Source organism: Grammomys surdaster, unplaced genomic scaffold (assembly GCF_004785775.1).
Source record: "Grammomys surdaster isolate TR1022 unplaced genomic scaffold, NIH_TR_1.0 126039, whole genome shotgun sequence".
Taxonomy (NCBI): domain Eukaryota; kingdom Metazoa; phylum Chordata; class Mammalia; order Rodentia; family Muridae; genus Grammomys; species Grammomys surdaster.
The window spans coordinates 5,129,420-5,152,403 of NW_021620852.1; the positions used below are offsets into that span (position 1 = coordinate 5,129,420).

A 22,984-nucleotide genomic window follows, 5' to 3' on the forward strand; every position below is an offset into this window, starting at 1 on the left:
AACATTAAAAAAATAAAATTTTGAATGCTAGTTTGCTGAATTATGCTTCCCTTTCATCCAGAATAACTTAAATGGTTTGATAATCAAATATAGTTTTCAGTACATTTTAAAAACAATAACAAGCATTGTTAAATGAAAATAGTTGTTAAAATATGCAAACATAAAATATTTAATAGTGATATTTCAAACATCTTATATTCCAAGGACAAAAAATATGTGGTTAATGTGCCATGTGGGACTGTACATGAGGAGAGGCAGAATATCTGTAGCAATACTGTTTCAATCACATAACAACTCTACCCTTAAGATTCACCTAGTGAAAAATTAAATGAACTTTTAACAGACTAATTATTCTTCTCTTAATTTTTAAAATAACTTGGCTGGTGTTATGGCTAGTTCATGAAAAGTCTTTAATATGCTGTCTTCTAGAATCTTAAGAGACCCAAGTCACAAAAGAACTGCATAGTTCCATTAAGACACTGCTACATGCTCTAAAGCCCCCTCCTCCAAAGTTCACCATACTTTGAGCATTTGTTCAACTGAAACAAAGAACAAAAATTGTCTAACAGCTTGTATGTTAAGAAACCTCAGAAGATCTTACAACTAGCAGTTTCAAAACAACAAATTAATAAATGTATTTCTTTTGAAATCTAGATACTAATCTCTGGAGGACTATTTAGAAAGTGTTTATATTACTCTACACAAGAAGTTCTTTGAATAGTGTTACAGAGCAAGCAAAGGGGCAAAAGCTTAAACTCTCACCACTGTACTGTTCTGCAAGTAAAGCCCTTTTGAGCAGTTCCCCACAGAGACAGCAATGTGCAGGGGAGTGTTTGCATTGTGCTTCTGGAATGCACAACAGTGTGAAATTCAGAGGGCTGCTCACTCTATATGCCTGGAAGTAATTTGCCCACAACACATATGAGAGATTATGTTTAAACAAGTATTTGGAGTACTACAGATTGAAAAGTAATAGTTGGATTAGAAACAGAACAAAAAGTTAAAGGAAATTAGAATTGTCGCCAGGAAAGTTAGTAAGAGCACTGCAGAGAAATCTGCTGTGCTCCCGTGCTAACTTGTACCAATCTTGTACCCAGGTATCTTACTCACTAAAGATCTTCTATTCTTAGGTACACTTACAATTCTGATAGAACACCAATGTTGATTTCTCAAGGGAAAATGATTTTCAAGTGAAGAAGCTCATAAGCTAAGATAGGAATCAAGAGATTCATGCCCAGTGTGCTGCAAAAGGTTTTGCTCCTCAGAATGCTTTAAGTAGGGATTAAATGCAGAAATAGAACTTTCTGGCTGTGCTCCACAATGGAGAAGCATAGGAAGACATGGGCCATTGTTGTCAAAGGTGGCAGAGTAACCAGCCATGGTAATACCCTGGGTTTTGTCAAGACCATCAGCTGGATCCAAAGAAAGCTACATTGGTAAGCATTGAGTTTATAGTCCATACGGGTAGTAGGTGAGACTGAAATCCCAAAGAGTGAAAGTTAGAAATCTGAAAAGAGTTTAAATATTTTTCCAAACTTATTTCATTAGAATCTGAATCTCTTATCCTGGAAGAGAAATATATTTACTTGAAAATCATACCCACACTGACAAGACAAAATAGTGTGTACAGCTAGTATAAATATAGCAAGAGTCCTGCCTATCAGAGAAACAAAACAAAGAGCAAAAATCAAACGAGGAGATGAAAGGCACAGTTCACTGAACGAATCCTTGCCAACAACTCTCCCAAAGTCAGAAACCTAATGTAAGCTGACATTGCACCAAAATTGAATTTTTATTTAGAGCAAGCAAACAGCTCCTTTTGAAGAATTTGATGGAAGATTCGAAGTGTATCATTTCTTATCTACACTCCAGTGATCCATACTCTGTGTTGGGAACTGAACTGTTACTATCTTAATGTTAAAAACAACTTTGAAAAATATCATATCGATGTTTATACTTTATTCATGAGAAAAAGTGATTCCAAAAGATTTCTCCATCACAGCTTATATCCAAGAGAGTTATCCTCTAAGATCAGATAAGATAGGTTTAATTTCTCTATCCCCAAAAATGCTTTCAAATATTCAAACAGTATCTCAGACCTTATCACCATAAATTAATAGGCACTTGTGATTATATTTATCTCCTATAACCTTAGTCAAAAATTATTCTTGAAAAGCTTTTTGACAAACAATAAAAGAAATACACTGTTTTGGTGAAATTGAAAAGTAGAGATTAATGTTACATTAGGGAAGAAATAAGATGTATTCCTCTTTAATTTTACACAAAAGAGGATGACTAGCCAAGGTTTCAGGTAATGAACTCTTGTTAAATTGATTTACTAGGCAAAAGGGAGGGGGAAAAGCAAATTTAGGATGGGGGATTTTTGGAGGGGTAACCAGGAAATGGGATATCATGGGATGGGGGGAGATTTGGTGTAGGGAGCAACCAGAAAGCAGAATATCATTTGAGATATAAATGAATTGAATGATTAATAAAAATAAATAAATAAACAAATAAATAAATAAATATTGTTTTATTTGTATTGCTTGACCATGTTGATGTATAGCAGCTCATTATTAATCTGTACCTTGTCAGGGACTAAAGAGAACAGAAGTGAAATCTGTCACCTTCATACACATGGCTGAACCATGGTGTCCAAATGCTTGTCTAAATCCTAATAAAGATGTAGTGAAGGTGTTTATGGAAGTGAGGCAGAATCTTCAGTCTGGTGAATATGTGCCAAAACTCACGTGTCTCAAGAAAGATAAAATTCTATCTCAAGGTTGTAACATTGAAATCTAGAGGGAATTTTCTAATTGCACTAAGATATATACTCAAGACTCTGCATTCACATTGATTTCAGGTTCTAGCCTGATAACCTAATCCATAGAAGTGTTAAACTGACACATCCACTCTCATCTACATGGTCTACAGTAGGCCAATTCTACTGATATCGAACTTAATACATTAGCGTTTAGCTCTCAATTCTCAGAATCAATATTTTGTCATAAATTTATGTTTAGAAAGTCAAAGGGAAGATGGATGGAAGAAGAGAGACTTGGAAGGAAGGAAGGAAGGAAGGAAGGAAGGAAGGAAGGAAGGAAGGAAAGGGGGAGGAGAAGGAGACTGAGAGAGACAGAGGGAAAGAGAGATAGGAGACAGAGTTAGAGAGACAGAAACACAGAAATAGACACAGAAAGACAAATGTCCCTAATGAAAGATTGTCATGTATTATACTTTACTATCTGCACATAAAATTACTTAATAATTAGAAACCTGAAGTTGTGAAGGACCGTATCAAAACATGCACACACACACTGTAATAGCCAGATTTTCTATGTTGAAGTAAAGAAAAAAATACTTCATGTAATAAATAATTATTTAATTCAATATTTTCTGTTCCCCGTTTATGAATGTTTCTCATTCTCAGGCATTGCTTTCATCTGTGAGTTGCTTTCTTTATACATCAATAACCAGCAGCACCACTGGTCTCTGATGGACTGGATGAAGATTTAATACAAAGTTCTAACTAATGACATTAAATGTCTTCTTTAGTAACATACCATGGTCTTGTCAAGTTTAAAACAGGGTATCAGGAAAGTGTATTCATTATATTTAACATAATCACATATTGAGTATTTAGTATGTATATAAATTTGTGTGGCAAAAATATATAAAATGAGTTAGTGTTACATATTCCAAAATATATACATTCCAAAAATTATTTATGCTCAGTTTTCTTTTACTGTTAAAGAAATGCTGTCCTCATAATCTAGAGATGTTTTAAATTAAAAAGCCCAACAAAGTTATTGAATAGTGTGTTTATTGTTGAACTTTCATTTTATCAAACTCATTTTAAAACAAAAAGTATTAAAATTGTAAGATGTGTTCATATTTCTGTTCCCATATATAAAAGCTTCATAAAATCATAGAAGTATTATAGACTTTGAATTTTCTTCTATCACAAATTATACATAGTTTTAGGCTTCATTGACTTTCCAAAATATAATTTTACTCTACTTTCATTAAACTGCAAAGTAACTTTTCAGATACTTGCCTGAAATCCAAGAAGCTTTTCACTGGGCTTAATGTGCCTCTGAAATTCACATTCCGTGGGTTGTATCACTTTGATTCCATCTTCATAAAAAACATAGAACATGTTCCCAATTCCCAGACCTTGAGAGTAAAACACATTTCAAAACTTCAAAACAGAGTTATCAGAAACATTTACAACAAAAGCACAGAGCCCATCATCTCTCTAGCAGGAATACATTTAAGAAGTTGTATAAAGCTAATAAAACAAACGACGGGGACCTCCCTTGCATGAGACACACAGAGACATTTTCTGAGTCTTTCTGATCTGCAGTGAAGTGGATCCCTTTGCATAAATCAGTACAGATTTCATTTGTCTTTAAATAAATACTAATGGAATTATGAACCTGTTGACACAGAGAATATAAAAAAAATCCTTCTCTAATTGATGTAGGTATTAGTTAAGGGATAAAAGTCACTAATGAAGAATAAAATTCACTGTAGTATTTATCACAGTTCCCTATAGAGAAAGAGATTTTACTGATTTGGGAGATCATTGTGTATAAAGACTTTTACAAACAGGAAAGGCAAAATGAACTATATATTGGAGAATATATAACCATTAAACATTCTGCAAAAGTTTTTTAAATATCCAATTTTAATTTGACAGCTTTGAAAGTCTATTTCTTCAATTTGAAGTAAGCTTTTATTAAACTTTTTAAACAAGAACCTGTTAAATTTAAAAATAATCATTTTAAATTTTGTCTATTAAAGATCTGAGTGATTGGTATAAAATATCCTCTACTTTTGTAAATCCACGCCAAGAAGTTCAGGAAGCTGAAAGGATGTCATTTGATACAGGAGTGAAGTCAGAAGTCTAAACTCTGATGCTCTTACCACATTCTAAATAACACTTGCAACGAGAGAGTGTACATTTTCCTGGGTCTTCCATATCCTTATGCACATTTGTTTGAAAGACAATAAACCTGTACAGGTCTCCCAAGTACAGACAAATTCTTATTTGTCCGAAGAAAGTACATACATGTAGTATAGGCCACACATACTAATAAACACCTATATTGGATGCATATATCCAACTGGGTGCACCTGTCCAGGAGCATTCAGGTTCTCATGTACACCTGACCATGGAGACTTTATATCTATCTAAGGATGCTATATCCTCATGTACACCTGTCTTGGAAACAAACACACCTGACCAATATCTCCCATATCTTCCCATACATGTGTCTGTGAGTGTACAAACCTGTCTAGGCTTATCTGTTCTGAAAAAGTATATATAAGTCCTGGATTCTAACATACTCATTCACATCTGTCCTAGAATTATACACACCAGTTCTGGGAGCCCAATATTCATGCAATTTTTTTTCTCTTTCTTGATTCAGTCTCAGCATATATTCAACATACTCAGCTCTAAACCCGTGGACCTTCCTTTTCTAACACTAGGTAGCCAGTTTCTTTTTTCAATTGAAAAAATATATTTTATTCAGTATATAGTTATATTGTTTTCTTCTAGAGATTGTCCCACCTATGGATCCATCTCATTTGCACCCACCAAACCCCGACTCTATTGCTGATGCCAAGAAGCACTTGCTGACAGGAGCCTGGTATAACTGTCCCCTGAGAGGCTCTGCCAGAGCCTGACCAATACACATGTAGATGTACACAGCTAAACATCGGACTGAGCATGACTAACCTAATGAAGGAATTAGAGAAAGGACTGAAGGAGCGGAAGGAGTTTGCAACCCCATAGGAAGAACAACAATATCAACAAACCAGACACCCCAGAGCTCCCAGGAACTAAACCACCAACCAAAGAGTACAAATAGAGGAAGCCATGGCTCCAACTGCATATGTAGCAAGGGATTGCCTTATCTGGAATTAATGGGAGAGGCGGCCCTTGGTCCTATGGAGGCTTGATGCCCCAGCAAAGTGGAAAGCTAGGGCAGTGAGGTGGGAGCAGATGGGTGCGTGGGGAAGCTCCCTTATAGAAGCAGGGGGAAGGGAGTGGGATAGGGAGTTTAAGGATGGAAAACCGGGAAGGGGAATAACATTTGAAATGTAAATAAATAAAATAATCAATACAAAAAATAATTTATTCAGTCAATATATTCAATTGTATTTCTCACGTTCTTTGAAAGATGAGGGATGATACTTAATTCTTGATAAATTAAAAGGCCAAATATTGGATAAAAATTTTAAGTTCTCAATTCATCTATGAAGTCTAAAGTAATTCATTTAACTTTTAACAAGAAACCTTCTGAGTCAATTTAGATAATTATCAGTCCAGCCTCTGATTTTACATCCATGGAGGAACAACACAATTTCCTAATTTATACAACTATTTGTCTATGGAACTTAAGTCATATTTTATGCTATAAATCAACTGCTACTAAATAAAAAGTGATAAATTTTACACATGTAGAATTATATTTCTCTATGTTCATTAGCAGGAGGGAAATATAGTTTAAAGTTTAAGTTTTTGACATTTTTGCTTTTTATATATAGCATGTTTATATGTTAACTTCATGTATTAGCTCTTTCAGATTAAAATGATTCTCGATTATTTCACAAATGATCTGATAATTATAGTTCTATAGAGTACCTCATTAAGAGAGGATATTCCTAAACAATAGAGAAATGACAAGACCAACATAGCAGTCACATTTGTCACAGAAAAATCACAAGAAATAATTCACTACTAATCAGCTTTAAGCTATATGTATAGCTGTGCATAGCAGGATATAAATTCCATATACACATAATAAGGCTTGAAAAGTAAATTGCTATTTGTCTCAAAAATTTATTTATATCAGTAAAGGCCACACGTAAATACTATCTGGATTGATATATGCTATACTTTAATATCTATCAATTTATTACTATCGGTGCCTGCATATTGTTATTGAAATTTACAGTCAAACATAACTGATTGTTTGTAGAGCTGTGCAGGCACCTCTACACTTAGTATTTCTTAAAATGCGTCTCTCAGTTGTGAATGACTAACCCTCTTCTTTGAGTTTCTCCTCATGACTCATGGGTACTGACAACTAGTTACCATCAAGATCTCCTAATGTTCTTGACCTATTTCCATGCAGGCCTCTCTAGATTCTCCAATTATAGTTTTGTAAATTTTTTTTTTGAACAGCATACTCAGTAGGTTCCCACTCTGAGTTACTGGATTGCTCAATTCCTGAGTTGAACTGTCCTTTAAAACACCAATTTATCCAAGTCACACATTTAAGCCTGAAAGTCTGCTTTTTATCTTTGAAGTATGAATTCACACCAGTAATTTTATAAATCATAAATATACCGCAGAATGCGAGTCACAGATGAAATATAAATAAATGTCATCAATAGGTGTTTACTTTGTTTTGTTCATTTTTAATTTTTCCAGGAGAAAAATAATTCCACTGGGTTATGAAATCATCATGAAAACACTCATAATTTTGGCAAATAATAATAATTGTGTGAAAATTGCCCATATTCAAATTAGAGGTCACAACTGTATTACACAGGTATTAGTATTAAATGAGATCTAGGGGCACAGACTTAGCAGAATAATTGGCACCCAGTAATATTTAAAAACAGTTGAGAATTTTATGATGCTATCTCTCCAGGACATCATAGGCAACGTGGGTGAGAAGTCAATTCATCACTATATTCATTTTCCTTGAACCTAATTTGGTATCTTATTCTGGGCTAAACTTCTCCCTTACCTATAATATTCAGTTTTATATAATTTTCCCAAAGAATTCATGAATCCAATAAAATTTTAGTTTTGATTATTTTGTAGAATGTTTTTATACTCTGTCACTTCAGAATAAAACAAGAGTGTTCTGTCCATGTTCATAATGGAGGAAAATGTTGTTCTCATTATTCTACATAAGTGGTGTGTTGTTCTTGAATGTTACAAGCACACAATGTCTTCTGAATTGTCTCAACTTGATTCACAAATAGTTGAGTAAGCAAAAAGCTGCTATGAAATGCATCATAAAAATAATAGAAAATTTAAAGTAGTTTAAGTCTGCTAATTACTTTTGAAAATATAATTAAAACAATGATATGTTCTTTAGATAATATTTGATTCCTTTCTCTTTTGAATTCTAGGACTAATAATAGTCTCTTTACATACTAAGTAACTGCTCAAATGCAATGATATCCTCAGCATTTATTCAAGTACTAATGTGTAAATGCATATTAGAAACAATATATGCAAATGATCCATACTACAGTAAAGGTGAAGCAGTCTTAATTCTCAGATTAAAGAACGTAAATGAAGAAAATATCTAATAAAAATAAAGAAAAAAGAACTTAAATTAAATCCACTTAGAATAAAAGTCTAAATTCTCAAAAAAAAGAACAGGCACAAAAATGAATTACACTGTATTTTAATGAGTGTCCAGTACTGCAGCACATTACAAATACCCTAGAATTCTGTGAAAGGTCTGCCATGCTAGTTCCAATAGCCTCTTTGCTTTTATTTCCTTTTCTCTATATTGATGAAGACAAACGTATGTATCATGTCTTTCCGAAATCAATCAATACTCATGTTGTACAGACGAATGTTCAGTACAGACGAATGAGAAATTAGTTTGCGATTTTCTCATTCGTCTGTACTGTTTTCCTTCTCTACAGAAGTTATAGAAAACATAGAATGTGCTTATACAAGCACTCATATAAGCAGAAAGTATTTCCAATCTATTCTGAACATTTAATACAATATTCATGCACTGGAGTGTCCAGGCAAGCTGGAAAATCAAGTGGGACCCTTAGACCCTGTGGAGAGGATTGAGATACACTAGAAAATAAAAAGGCACAGGAAGTCAAGAAGTGTGATCATGCTGGCAAAATTTTATTGTTCACATGGGTTATATACTCTGAAAACGGGATATGGGGAGGGGTAGGAAAGGAAAGAGGGCTTTGCAGGTGGAGGAAGCTAGCTGCAGCTGTGGGGTCTAACCAGGTTGTTCTCACAAAGCTTTGCCATTACCAGGGGTTCTAAAAACATCTATCTAGCAGGATGTTGGCTAAATCTAACGATCAGGAGGAAGGGTTACTATGGTGGGTTGCTATGAGGCCTTGTTTGAAGTTCTGAGAACTGACAAGTGAATCATGGAAGGTAAGCAGAAAGAATAGTAGATAGGAGAGCCAAGGATGAGTGTTTGCCAAGAGTAAGGCCTTGCCATGGCTTCCTACACTGGAGTGTGTACTTGACTGCAGTGTGTACTTGTATCTAGAGTCTGGAGATAGAAAACTGATAGAGTAACTTTTGTGTCCTGTTAAATCTGCTATTAATTATAAACAGCATATATGTGATGAATTTTGTTTCTATACAATTTGAGTCTTTCTGGATGTTGGGCACATATTGAAGTTAATAGAATCAGGGATCTTGTGGGAATAATTTTTCTAAATTAAACTGTCAAATGACCTTATAATTTATAAAAAACACTCCATAATAACGTAAAAGTCTATGATGATTTGGTAATCAAATGTGTCTTACTGCATTTAAACATTTATTAAAGATTACATTACTTAATATTATCTATATTCAGTGTCTATAAATATATATTTTCATATATATGCAGATTATATATGAAAAGCTCTTGATATATTTAGCTTAAACATGAATATCACCATTTCCTTCCTGGACTAGAATATTTGTTTTTATATTTTTGTTAAGTTACCCTTATTTTTGTCATGATTTTTTTCAGCTAGAACTGAAAGTTGTAAGTGTCCCAGTTGTAAGACACTGAGAACAATCATATTAGTATATGAGAATAATGCTTTTATATTACGTTTACCTAAAGTAAGACTTTCTTACATATAAAGCCCTGAGTTCAGTCCCAAGAATAAAAGAGAAAGATGTCTTGCTTATTCTTTCATTTTTACTGTAAGCACTTCTATGAGTGATGGTGTCAAGACTTTTCCAGGCAGTAGTAGCATACAAGAGTGGACTACCTCACTACTACTAGAGTTGCCTTTTACTGGCTCAAATAAACCAGTTGGTTAACAATTTTGATATTACTATTACATTATCATTGTGCATTGATTATTATAAATTAATAATGATAACATTTATAAAGTTAAAACATGGATTTTTTTTCATGCACTGTAAGTTGCTTTGTATATCACAGATTTGACGAGGGAGTGCCCAGCATGTGTGGCATGCTATGAGCAGTAAGTAGCTGGCTCAGCAAAGAGAAAACAGTTCATTTAATCTTCCCAATAGTTAACTACAGACCCAGATCTACAGTTGATGATCTCCTGGTCTGTAGATACTATGCTCTCCATCACAATGATGAGTTGAAATAAAATTTTTAATGTCCAGATCAATATTTATTTGCTTTGAAGAGGAAATATGGTATAAATAAACAGTAAAAACATGTCAATGCTGATTTCAGCATAATTGAACTATGTGCATTCAAAGGTGAAACATTCAAGCTGAATAAAAGGGGTACACAGTCACAGACCTGCTTCAAAAATCCATTAGTAAAGAAGATCACAAAGAAGTACTGAAGAGATTAAGTGAAAGTCAGATTGCCTTCTCATTCTTCTCATTGGCAACAGAAGTGAGAAGGCCATTGTCCACAGCTTTTGTGACTAAGTGAAGGAGACAGTAAATTTGTGGTCCTAAGTTTTATTGTATACCATTTATTCAATTCAGACTACTGTTAAAAAGCAAAGAGCAGCCTTATGAGAATTAGTGAAAGTTATACTTATTTCAGAAATAAATACAAAAGTTTATACCAAGTGGTAGGCCTGTGCTCTGGAATAAAACTGTATTTAAATGATCCTTCAACTTAGTAACTCATTTCTATATATAATAATATTGCAATTTCATAAGATATTTGAAACTGTTCTTTTTCTTCATTTTTTTAAATTTTTTTTCTCTGTTCCACTCTTTGTCCCTGCATTTCCTTCAGACAGGAACCATTCTGGGATGAAATTGTTTAAATGGGTGGGTAGTCCAATCCCTCTGCCAGGGGCTATACCTGTTCACTGGATATAATCTCTACAGGTTCTTTCTCCCCTTTTATGGTTATTTCAGTGAATGTCATCACCTTTGGGTCTTGAGAACCTCTTGTGTCCCTGGCATCTGGGATTTTCAAGTGGCTACCCCTAGTTCCTCCTCTCCCACTGCTACACATCTCTTTTCAGTTTCCTAACTCTATACTTCTCCTATGTCTCTTCCCATACGTAATCCTGCCTCCCTTTTCCCTCCCCCTCCTTTCTCCCTCCCTCGTCTCTCCCTCCCTCTACCTCCCTTGATTATTTTGTTCCCCTTTCTAAGTACAACTGGAGCATCCACACTTTGGAAAATACAAATTGGAAAAAATGAATTTCAGTAACCCCACATCTGATAGAGGAACTATTGTTCTTATTCAAACTAAACCAAAATTTGCATTGGAAAGTATGGTAATTACGATTGATTTTACTCTCTTGACCTACTTTTAAACTTTTAAAACTTCTATAATGGAAGAGTCTGACTATTATTAATGAATCAAAGTGACACGAAATAATAATTACTATGTTTACATTTACTTTAGGGGTGTGGAGGGGGAAATAGGTATCACAGCATACAGAAGTAGGCCAAATGGACTCTGCAGAAGTTCATGCTCTCTTTCAACCACAAGGGCCCCAGGGAACAAATTTAAGTCATCCAGTTTTGTTTTAGGGGCCTTTTACCACTGAGCTCTTTTTCTTTCTCATGTAATTAATAAATTCTTAAATAGTTTATTAAAGGTAGGTTTATACTAAACACTATAGTACAATGAAATAAAATTGAATCAATATAGAAATGAATGATCATCTGTAAATATAGTAAAAGTCAAGCAAAAATAAAAAAAGCCACAACAACATAAAAATCAATTGAATTTAGTACCTTCTTCTCTCCATAATATGTTAGCTACTGCAGCATGCCAAAAAAGAAAGAGAAGAAAAAACAAATCAGTTAAATTTAGTTGACTTATGATATGAATAACTACTAATGAGGTTAAAATTCTAGGGAGTAAAGACAAAATCATGTGTAAGTGAAGTGGGGTGAACTGCAGGCCACAATTCAACAGGAGGTGAATTTTGAAACAGTCTACTTTTTGGAACAAAGACTTTGGAATGGCCTAGAAACACTTTTATTTCACTTAAAACTAGAATATTTAAGTTAGATTTTAGATATGCATTTAGAGGAAACGTTGGTAGTTAAAACTATTGAATTGGTTAACAGTTTAAAGTCAACAGAAAAGTTATTTCCCAAGTTTCTACAATAGGTAAAATATTTCCAAAACATGAACTACTTGTAATGAAGCAGATTTATGGAAAATAATGAATTCTCAACACAGTTTCTATTTATTTTTACATAACACATGCGTTCATTGCTTTAAACCAGGCAAAATGACACTATATGTTCACATATTTGCTAACTTCAGGTCATACTGATTATTTGTGAATAATAGGTTTATTAAATACTAAACAGAGACTAAATCAATAAACAGTTAAACAATTAGAGAAATAATGGAAAATGTTCACTTCTATAATTACAAAGTCAGTCTTTATATTTTTGTGACTAAACAATATAAATTAAACAAAGGATTAAATAACAGAAATTGCTGGCATATAGAATTATTATCTGAGTACTTTGACAGTTTCATTTTTCTTTACTCAAAGTAGCACATGTTTGAAGCCAAAATTATACATTTTTGTCAGTATTTGTTTGTCTGTTTGTTTGATAGATTGAATCAGGGCCTCACACTGTAGCCCTGGCTGATCTGAAACTGATCAGGTAGACCAGGCCGGCTTCAAATTCTTAGTAGTCTTCTTGGCTTATATACTTAAATGCTGTTATTACAGGTATGAGCTAGCTTGTTTGACTAATAAATACATTCTGTAAGAAATAAGAGTTGTGTTATCATAAGCAGTCGATAAAAGTAAGCATAAAGTTTGTCACACAGGGAAGTAATGTAGGGAGATAGAACGTAAATGATGAAAAATTCATATTCTTCTGGAGTAACTAGAAAATATTAAAAATTGTCCCCCCATAAACACTAGAGAATATTGATGATTTCCTGTTATACAAAATGTGAAATAGTTAGTTTATTATATGTATGCTTGCTTTCAAGACTTGGACTCTGAATATTTTATATATGTTATATTATATATAACTTTCAGATGTTATATAAATTAAAAGTGCACAAAGCAATGATTAGAAGTGCAGAACACTGTCAGAGTTGATGCTTAGCACCTATACCTTATGATTGAATATCACAATGTGTATAAAAGATCACTTTCATTATATATATATATATATATATATATATATATATATATATAATTTTTGATCCATTCATGAGTATGCAATATGGAAAAATTTGCACCATAATTCTTCCTTTATATTACCATATCTAGCTATTCTTCAAATATTCCATTTTGTAAAGTTTCAGAATATAGAGTTCTACCATTTAAAAGTTATTTTATGTTTTAGCACTTATAAATCTAAATATGTTTATGGAATTAGAGGACAGCACAAAGTGACATGGCTCCATAAACTTCTGTCAGTCATAAAGATGTGTGCATTACTTGGGTAAAGTGTGTGTATGATTGCTGTGACATTTGCCCTTTTATTTAGCTAATTCCATGAATACATATTCCTCCATGTGTTGTGGGTTTTTTTTTTACAGGTTTTGAAAATTTTATTTTTAAGTAATAATTACATTACTTTCCCATTTCTTCTTCTCACTCCAAACTCTTTCATAATCATATTCTTGCTCCTTTTCAAATTTGTGGCCACACTTGGTCCTGTGAAGATTCAATTCCCCAGTGTACGGTAATGCCAGGGCAGTGAGGTGGTAGTAGGTGGGTGGAAAAGGGAGGACATTCATAGAAGCAGGTGGAGGGAAGATCAGATGGGGGGGGTTCCAGAGGGGAAACCAGGAAAGGGGATAACATTTGAAATGTAAATACGTATAATATCCTATTTAAAAAAGGGGGAAAATTTGCTGCCTGTTTTGTATTAATTATTGTTACATGTATAGAGATTTATATGCATATGTCTTTAAATTCTCAATCAATAAAAGTACAAAGTGCACAGTCTATATAGTGTTACTTGTGTGTATCTGTATGACAATTCAGAGATGACTATTCATTATTGGATAACTGATAGGTGTGCTCTTCTCTTGGGAACTGTTTCTGCCAAGAGATTTCCTGCATTTCCAGCAACACTGTGACTCTATGTAGAATTCCTCATAGAGGTGACTCAGGTAGATGATTACTGACATGTTCCTTTGTGCAATCAAGTGCAAAAATGTATTAAATTTAAATACTTAAATATAAATTATAGCATATTAATAAATGTGATAATTAGTCATTTGAAAACATCTCTGCACATATTATGAGCAAATGTTATATTTACATGCCCAACTCATTATTCCACTAATTATGGCATTACTTATTGATTCATTTTGAAATTTATCAGCCACTTATGACTTAGAGTGACTTTATTTCATCATTTCTATGTGTGAATACTATATGGATACACAGATGCAAACATGAGAAACATGTTCTCCAAATTCTGTGTAAAAATATTCTAAATGTTTATACTTATGTGTGTCTGCTTGTGTGAATTTTGATTTTTCTCATTTAACAATCTGAAAATATTGCAGGGATTAGAGGATTCCACAAAATGATGGAGCTACGCAAACTTCTCTCAGTCATAAAGATTTGTGCATTGCATATGGAAGATATGAGCATGCACAACTGTAGCAACTGGGGACTTGCTTTCAGTTGGTGTAAAAAGAAAATTAGTTTCCTTTAAATGTATCTTTTAATCAGGCATGTGGGAGGCAGTGAACTTGAGGTAGCATGTGTATGTGTAGCATGTAAAGTAAGTATGCACAGAGGCCAAAGGGGGGCATCCATAGCTTTAGAACTGGAGTTAGAAATGGCTGTGCTGATGTGGGTTCTGGCAGGTGTTTTTACCTTTTGAGCCACCATTTCGGCACATATGGGCTTCCAAGATATACCTTTTATAATACAAACTCTTACACCCAATGTTATGTCTTCCTGAATCCTTCACCAGAGTTCATCAACTAGCAAATTTGTAATAAATAATTTTAGTCCTCTCATTATAAAGTACTTATTGTATATTACCTAAATCTGCCCTGTCTAGTAATAGTTTAGACTAAATAATTTCTGTTCAAATACTCTTATTAAAGACTTAACTTAGACCATAATATCACATAAAATTTATTAGTTTTAATCCCTTGGAAATAATTTTTTTAGCTTCACAGTTCAATACTTAGTTACTAAATAACTTGAATACAGGATTACATCCAAAGATAATAAATGTCTTCTATTGATAATGCAGATCAATTAGACAGATACCATGTGTTGCATTTTATAATTTTATTATTTATTATTTTACTGATTTCCCTCACTTTGTATATTAAGAAACTGTCATTCTCTTTAAAGTGATGGGTCTCATATGTATATGCTCTATAAGGAAATACATTAGCAGGGTTAAGATATGTTAAAAGCAACAATAGTAAGACAGTTAATGACATAACGCTGTACCAGAGTACACAACAGCTGTTTGCTTTGTTTATGCCTATTTAAACTGTCTGGGTTTCACCTAAGGATTTCTCTTCCTTGACTTTCTCCTGCTCTGAAAGCTTAGAGATTTTACGGCTGAAAGACACTTTTTTGATGAAGTGCATTTATGTGAGCATAACATTTAAGCTAAATGTCTTATTGTCTGTTTTCCTTTTAGATTTAAGAAAATGACTTAACATTTCCATTACCAAGCAAATGTAAAAAGACAAGCTTAAGATAAAAAATTTAATGTATCTAAAAATATGTATGGCTAGCATTATAAGACATGAAATTTCTTTGAATCTACATGTGGGAAATGAAATGAGCTACTTTTACATCCTATTTTTAGGTTAGAAATTATATTAGGTATGTCAGGTTCATTGCATTCCACATGCCTGATTAAAAGATACATTTAAAGGAAACTAATTTTCTTTTTATTCTGAATGAAAGAAATTTCCAGTTGCTAGATTCCAAACCTGTGTCTTATCATAACACACTAAGCTGCAGTAGCTACTGTGTCTACTGGAAGATGATCATAAACTAGCCAGGAAATAGTAGACCGAGGTATAAAGTGATGAGATAGAATAACCCAATTATTGAGTTGGAGGCTGGTAGTAATGGCAACAAGAAACTATGTCAGTAAATGGAGAGTAGAGAGAAGGGACACCTTAAAATTATAAGTGATGGTAGTGAGAGGTGGAACCTCAACCCTGGAAAATAAGAGCCTATGCAAGCCAGGAGAGGCACCCATGAGAAAGTATAAGTCGCTGATTGTCTAATGTAGGTTTTCAAGATACTGAATAAGAATCAAGGCTCTCAAGACACTGAGTAAGAATCCATCCTGACCACTACATAATGTCAGCTTAGAGTCACAGATGTTTTAAAATAACAAAAAGTTTATTCAAACACAGCAAGCCATATTGCATGCAAATAAATTGCAGATGAAATGAGAGCTCTGGCTTTGTAAAAGTATTGAGAACAGATTTTCCCTAATTCAATCACAGGTGTCAGTAGCTTCTGTCCATTGGTTGGATGCAAATATCTGCATCTGATTCTTTCAGCTGTTCATTGGGTCTTTCGGAGGGCAGACATGATGGGCCCCTTTATGGGAATATTCCATAGCATCAGTCATAGTGACAGGACTTAGGACTTCCCCTTGAGCTGGATCCTAATTTGGGCCTGTCATTGAACCTCCCTTCTCAAGCTCTTGAATTAGGGAAAAGCTGGAAGACAGCAGTCTTAACTAACCTCGACCTCCGAGATTTCTCAGACACTGAGCCACCAACCAGGCAGCATACACCGGCTGATATGAGGCCCCCAACACATATACTGAAGAGGACTGCTGGGTCTGGACTCAGTCAGAGAAGATGCACCTTAACCTCAAGAGACTTGAAGCCCAGATAGTGACGAGGTCTGGTAGGGTGGGAGTAGGAAGGTGGGACATCCTCTTGGAGACTGGGGCTGGGGGAGGTATGGGATGTGGAACAGTCAGAGAGTGAACCGGGAGGAGGATAAAGTCTGGACTGTAAAAAAAGATTAAAGAATAATTTTAAAAAGACATTTTTTTTAAAAAAAAAAGTATTGAAAGCAACAAAATAAATAACACTACCTCCAAGTAAACATACAAAATACGAAGCTATATCGTAGTGTTTCCAAAACATGTCTAAACTTACTGGGTTGAAAAAATGCAGTGTGGCATCAGTACGGATTGATAGAACCTGGCCAGAATCCTCTTAATGAATTATTTGGTATCAAAGAGGGAGAGTAGGTCCAAGCCAATCAAAGCATTATATAGCATCAGCAGGAGTGGGTGTGTCCTTGATAACATCCTTCCATGAGCCACTATGACCTAGAGAACTGAAATGAGCTGGGAGCTCAGCTTATAAACAGGCTCATGGATAAGGCTAGCATCTTGATGCTGGATGATGTTAAGTAGTAACAATTCTTCACTGTCTCCCAGCTCAGGACCGTTCAAGCATTCTTCTATTCTGGCAGAAATCTTCCCCTAGAATGAATTATCTGGAGCTATCAGGAAATGCACTTAAAGCCTGGCTCTAAAATCATTCTCCTATTCCCAACTTACAAAACTGAGACTTTCCCTGTTTCTGTGGCACAAGTGACTCCAAGTTTAGGCATAGCAAGGTAGAAGACTAGGTTATCAAGTGGTCAGCAAGTCATCTTGGACCTCACATGTATTAAGTATAAGAAAACAGAACTTATGAATACTGTTTAGCTAACACCCACAAATCCAGAATGTTAGCACCCAACCTTTCCTAGACACAGAAATTCTGACTTCACCACTGTCAGGAAATATGGACGAGCTTTCACAGTTCATCCTCAACTAATTGCTTAATGGTATTCAGTTAATAGTACCATTAATAAATATGTATGTGTGAATGACTGTAGATAAATTTGGAGAAAGGTTGAAAATATATCACAACTAGAGCATTGGAGACAAGTATACTGTATTCCAACAATATGGCCATCTCTGCTTCTTTTAAACAAAGAGTTAAAATTATTACAGTAGCAGAAGACCAGTTAAATATTATTTAATATGTATGCTAATTAGGATACTTCATGTTTCTAAAACTGTTGCATGTACTATACAATATTGTAAAAGACCATTATTTATTTATAACACTTTTTATTACTGAACATGAATTTTAAGCTCTATATTACTTATGTGAATTTCAACATATGCTTAAGATAGTTGTATAATTTTACATACAAATATAGTTGTAAAAAAACATAGAGTCAATATAGTATACATTATTTAAGGAAAATGGACATCTTTAAAATGATTTTTAAAGATAGACATCATTAGATATTTTATACAAAAAGGAACAAATTGTGATTTCAAAACGTGTGAATTAAATAGACTGATGTTTCACCATTCTAGGAAACACAACTTATAGTTTAGTAAAATTGGCTTAACATTGCAGTTATACAACAGGAAACAGAATCCCTGAAGTATGATATAATTGTGGTTTCTGGGCTCATTAAGAGATACAAGAAAATAACTAGAGTACATTTGGTATCATATTGAGTAAGCCATGCTTATACCAAAATAAAAAAAAAAGTTTGTCCTATAAAACAAAAGCTGATTTTGAAGTAAACTTGAAGAACTTTCTCCTAACATATTTTTGGAGAAGTTCTACTGTGTGCACTGTGAGAGATACAAATGAACTAGCATTGGCTTTGTGAGCATAAAATAAGATAAAATTTTAAAGGGCTTAAAACAGTGCTTGGCATACACATAATATATTTGTAAGTGTATATGAACACCTATACATAAAACCCATTTGCATCTGTATAGATATGTACATGTTTTTAAGCAAAACTATGTATACAGAAACATCTTTGAAGACAAATATGCTTTGTTTGTGACTGAAATATCATGGAATTTGAGGATTTTTGCAATAATGGAGAGGCTCCTGAGCAGGGGACTTACAGAAAATATGCAAAGCCTTAGGTTCAATTTAAAACACAAATAAATACCTGAATTTTCTAAACAGGGCACACCTGCATTCTTAACACTCAAGAGACAGAGGCAGAGGGAATTTAGAGACTTCATAGTTATTCAGTTACCTGTCTCTAAAATTCAAACATAAGAGGGAAAGTTTCACAATATACCTCACTGGCTATACATGTCTTGCAAACATGAACAAATTCTGAGTTTTGTCACTAGTAACAACATAGGTAAAACTTTTCTCTTTGGATCATAAATATACGGAATATCAGAGAAACCTGAATTTCATCAGAGCCAAAATACACTTGGCCAGTTTCAAGCTAATATTAGAAATAACAACACCTGCTGTAGACCTCCACAAACCATTATTGAGTTTGCCTATACAAAACCTCTTTGAAAAACTATGCAGGAAAAAATAGCCCAAGTCCAGGTCAGGTCATGGAAATTTTAACACAAAATGTCCAAGGCCAGGTCTAGCTTAATCTACATACATTAATAATCAAATTGCATATGAATTTTAGAGGTGACTTTCTAAACATAGTAAATATTGATATCTAAGACTGGGTAAAAGGAAGACAGTGCTGACCCACAAATTTAAACAATTTAGAGGCTGTGGCTTACAGTATCTCCTCTCATGTCCTTTGAAATATTAATGCTTCTATTCTTGGATGACTACTTCAAAATGTATCCCTAGGGAGTGAATGCTGTAAAAGGGCCAAAGGAACACCCTGCCTTGTTCTTCTGTAGTCCTTACTGCATCTCTCCACTTTGACATCCATACTTCCATAACAGTAGCATCAGAACTAAGAGACTGAAGCCAGTTGCTTTATCTGTTCTTGACTCCAGAAGGGGATAAGAATGAGCAACATCTGTTGGGTGGACCACCCAGTGCTCCCAGAGACTAGACTATCAATGAAGGAAAAGAAAGGCAAAGAAAGATCCATGTACTCTAAGTACAGGGAAAGATCCATGGCTCCATATGTAGCAGAGGATGGCCTTGTCTGACATCAATGGGAGTGGAGACCCTTGGTCCTGTGGAGGTTTGATGCCCCAGCGTAGGGGGGATGCTGGAGCGGTGGAGTGCGAGAAGGTGGAAGGGTGGGGGAGCACCCTCATACAGGCAAAGGGGAGGGGAGACAGGGAAGATGTGGGATGGGGGATTTGTAGAGGGGTAACCTGGAAATAGGTTATCATTTGAGATTTAAACAAATGGAATAACCAATAAAAAATATTAATAAAAAAGAATGAGCAACAGTAGCAGTGACACTCTGGTTGTGGCTGTTTTTTGAACAATAGCAAAGGAGGCGGGTCAAAGATGTTTAACAGAGAGGATCCAGAAAAAAAAAATAAGCTTAATCTGACAGCACAATGGAGAGAAGCTTCTGGAAAAAAGAATGCTGGTGTCTACTATGAGGGTTTTCTGTGCAACCTCCTAAAAATACACAGACTCTTGAAATAAAGTATTACTATGCATGATGTATAAGATGAAGCAAGCACTTTCCCTTATGACTACGTAAATACTTTCTTCAAATATTATATTCCTCACACTCCTCACACTATTGGAAAGAAAATGACCATATTTTAATAAAACTATAAACAAGAACTTAATAAATTTAACCAGTAATAAAATATCTAAAATGTAAAGTAGCATATTAAACCAATATGCTACTTTCTAAAATTGAGCATGTAATTTATAAAAATGCTGCATTTTAAATTATTTTGATAAGTATGAAATAACTACATTGTTTTTCTCTTTAAGAGTCACATATCTAGAATATATTCTTTACAGTTTTATGCAAATGGTGACTTTTATCTATTGTTTAATGCAGAACAATAATAATAATTGCAAGTATGTGAAACATCCAAGCTGTTTGCTTGTGCTAGGCATTGTCAAGGGTTTCAGATCAACTAGATATTTACTTCTACTAATATCTTTAATGATGTTGATCTGTGTCAAAATCAAATCTAAAAATGTAAAATAGTATATGTATTTTTCAAAATCTGAAGGAATTGAAGGAAGTAAATAACTGGAATTAAGGCAATGTTTTGAAAGTCAATGGATGTGTTGGCCAAGAAATTTTCTTGAACATTACACAAAATATATTTAAGTGAAGCTCTGCAGCCAAAAGTATCCCCTCACAAGGTTTGCCTGAGTCACAGAGGTGCATGGAATGTTACCGGTAGGTGAACTCCGAGGCTTCATCACATTGGCCTCTTTATGGTGTGAGGATAGCTTGATGTTCATAGTGAACTAAACAAACATGAGAAGCCTGAAGACAAATATTTAGTCCCACATTATTTTTATATGCTTATGCATTATGAAGTACTCTTCTTAAAAATATTGATTTTCTTCTTAGAAGCCTGAATAAACTAATAAAGAAAATTTAGTAGCTTTTGAAATTCTGTATTGTGCCCAACAGTTGTTAGAAGATGAGCAGAAGGTAAGCCAACTGTATACCAAGAGCCAACACTATTGTATATGAACAGAGATGTGTAATGAGTTTCTAATTCTCAATAATAAATGACTACAAAATTGGTTCAGATTTTAATACAACAACTATGTTTTTCTTAATGTGAACTACGCCAGTCCTGCTGTATTAGTGTGTATTTACCTAGTCTTGCAAATTACAAATGATTATTTTGTAACAGTATTACAGGGTAATCCCAAAGGTAACCTAACACAGAATGGACTTCATGATTCTTCCCTAGCTTGAATTTTCTTTTAGGTCTCTAAACTAATAAAGGAATTGATCAGGTGACTATAAGTGTTTTCTGTTTCAGTGAATTATCAACCTGGTCTTATGTAGTTATAATGCTATCATGTTATATGATGCTTTATTATAAATGTAACCTAAACTAAATTTGAGGTTTTTGAATATGGAAAAATGATTGATTCAATACTGAAAACACATCAGCAACAGGAAAAAGTGTTAATAAGCAAATATGTTGGTTTTTGTAGATATTTTATTCTAAGTAAAATAAAAGTTCTTACTGAGAATCTAAATGGTGTGCATTCATTTTCAGCTTCCAATTAATAAGAAAATGGTAAAGTCTAAAGTTCAGACAATTTGCAACATAACTAGATTCACAGACATTTATATGACATAAATTAGCCAGGCATTTTGTAGGCAGTAGCAGAAGGATGAGTTGAGATTGGATTATAGTACACAAAGATAGTCAGGCCCCACCCTCCCTTCTCTCATAAATATTATGTTAATCAAATTATAGATATTGTAAAGAGTTTATGCAAATAAAATCAATTTGTTTGTGGTGGGAATTTTAAAAGAAAATACAAAGGGAGCTTACTGTAAAAACAATAAAAATCAGAACATATCATTTTTTTCCTAAATTATACCAAAATGCAGAGCAATACCATGACTCTAATGTGTGATTTGTAGCAGTGAGGTGTATGGTAATTAAGTCCAGAAATTTATGCCAATGCTATGTACAAAGGATGCAAAGATGAGCGTGGTGGCAGCAGTCTATACCTAGTTCTGTTTCCTTTAAAGTAAATATCTATTCTGTAAATGTAAATATTACTGTTATTTCCTCAGAAGTATTGATAAAAGGAGACCTTTACAAATACATGGTTTGCAGTAAGCCAAGAGAAGTTCTAACTATCTCAAAACCTAGGCCTGGAAGCTTCTAACTTCTGTACAATCTAATCTTCTACAAGCCCAGACCCTGGAAGAGTCAGCTTTTAGCTTCCATCTTCTAACTTAGGCCTAGAATGTTTCAGCATCCAAGACTTACTGATGAATAATCTCAATCTTTCTAGTTCATTATGACCTAATGTTGCCTAGTTCAACTCAATTGTTCTGGCTCAAACTCCTGTCTAAGCTGATTGATTCAAATTGGCTTCTCACTGATGTATTGGTTTCC

The 22,984-nt window shown here is 34.0% G+C and overlaps 1 protein-coding gene across 3 annotated transcripts in view; it reads right to left on the reverse strand.

Moving 5' to 3' along the window:
• Positions 1-22,984, reverse strand: part of Fstl5 (follistatin like 5) — a 527,925-nt gene that overhangs the window by 79,889 nt on the left and 425,052 nt on the right. For 2 of the 3 annotated variants that reach the window (XM_028754928.1, XM_028754929.1), the window contains exons 10-11: positions 11,936-11,962; positions 4,058-4,176 (exon numbers count right to left, since the gene is read on the reverse strand). In XM_028754928.1, coding sequence (XP_028610761.1) covers positions 4,058-4,176; positions 11,936-11,962 — 146 coding nt within the window. The remainder of the gene's footprint in view (positions 1-4,057; positions 4,177-11,935; positions 11,963-22,984) is intronic. The other variant, XM_028754930.1, reaches the window with a different exon arrangement.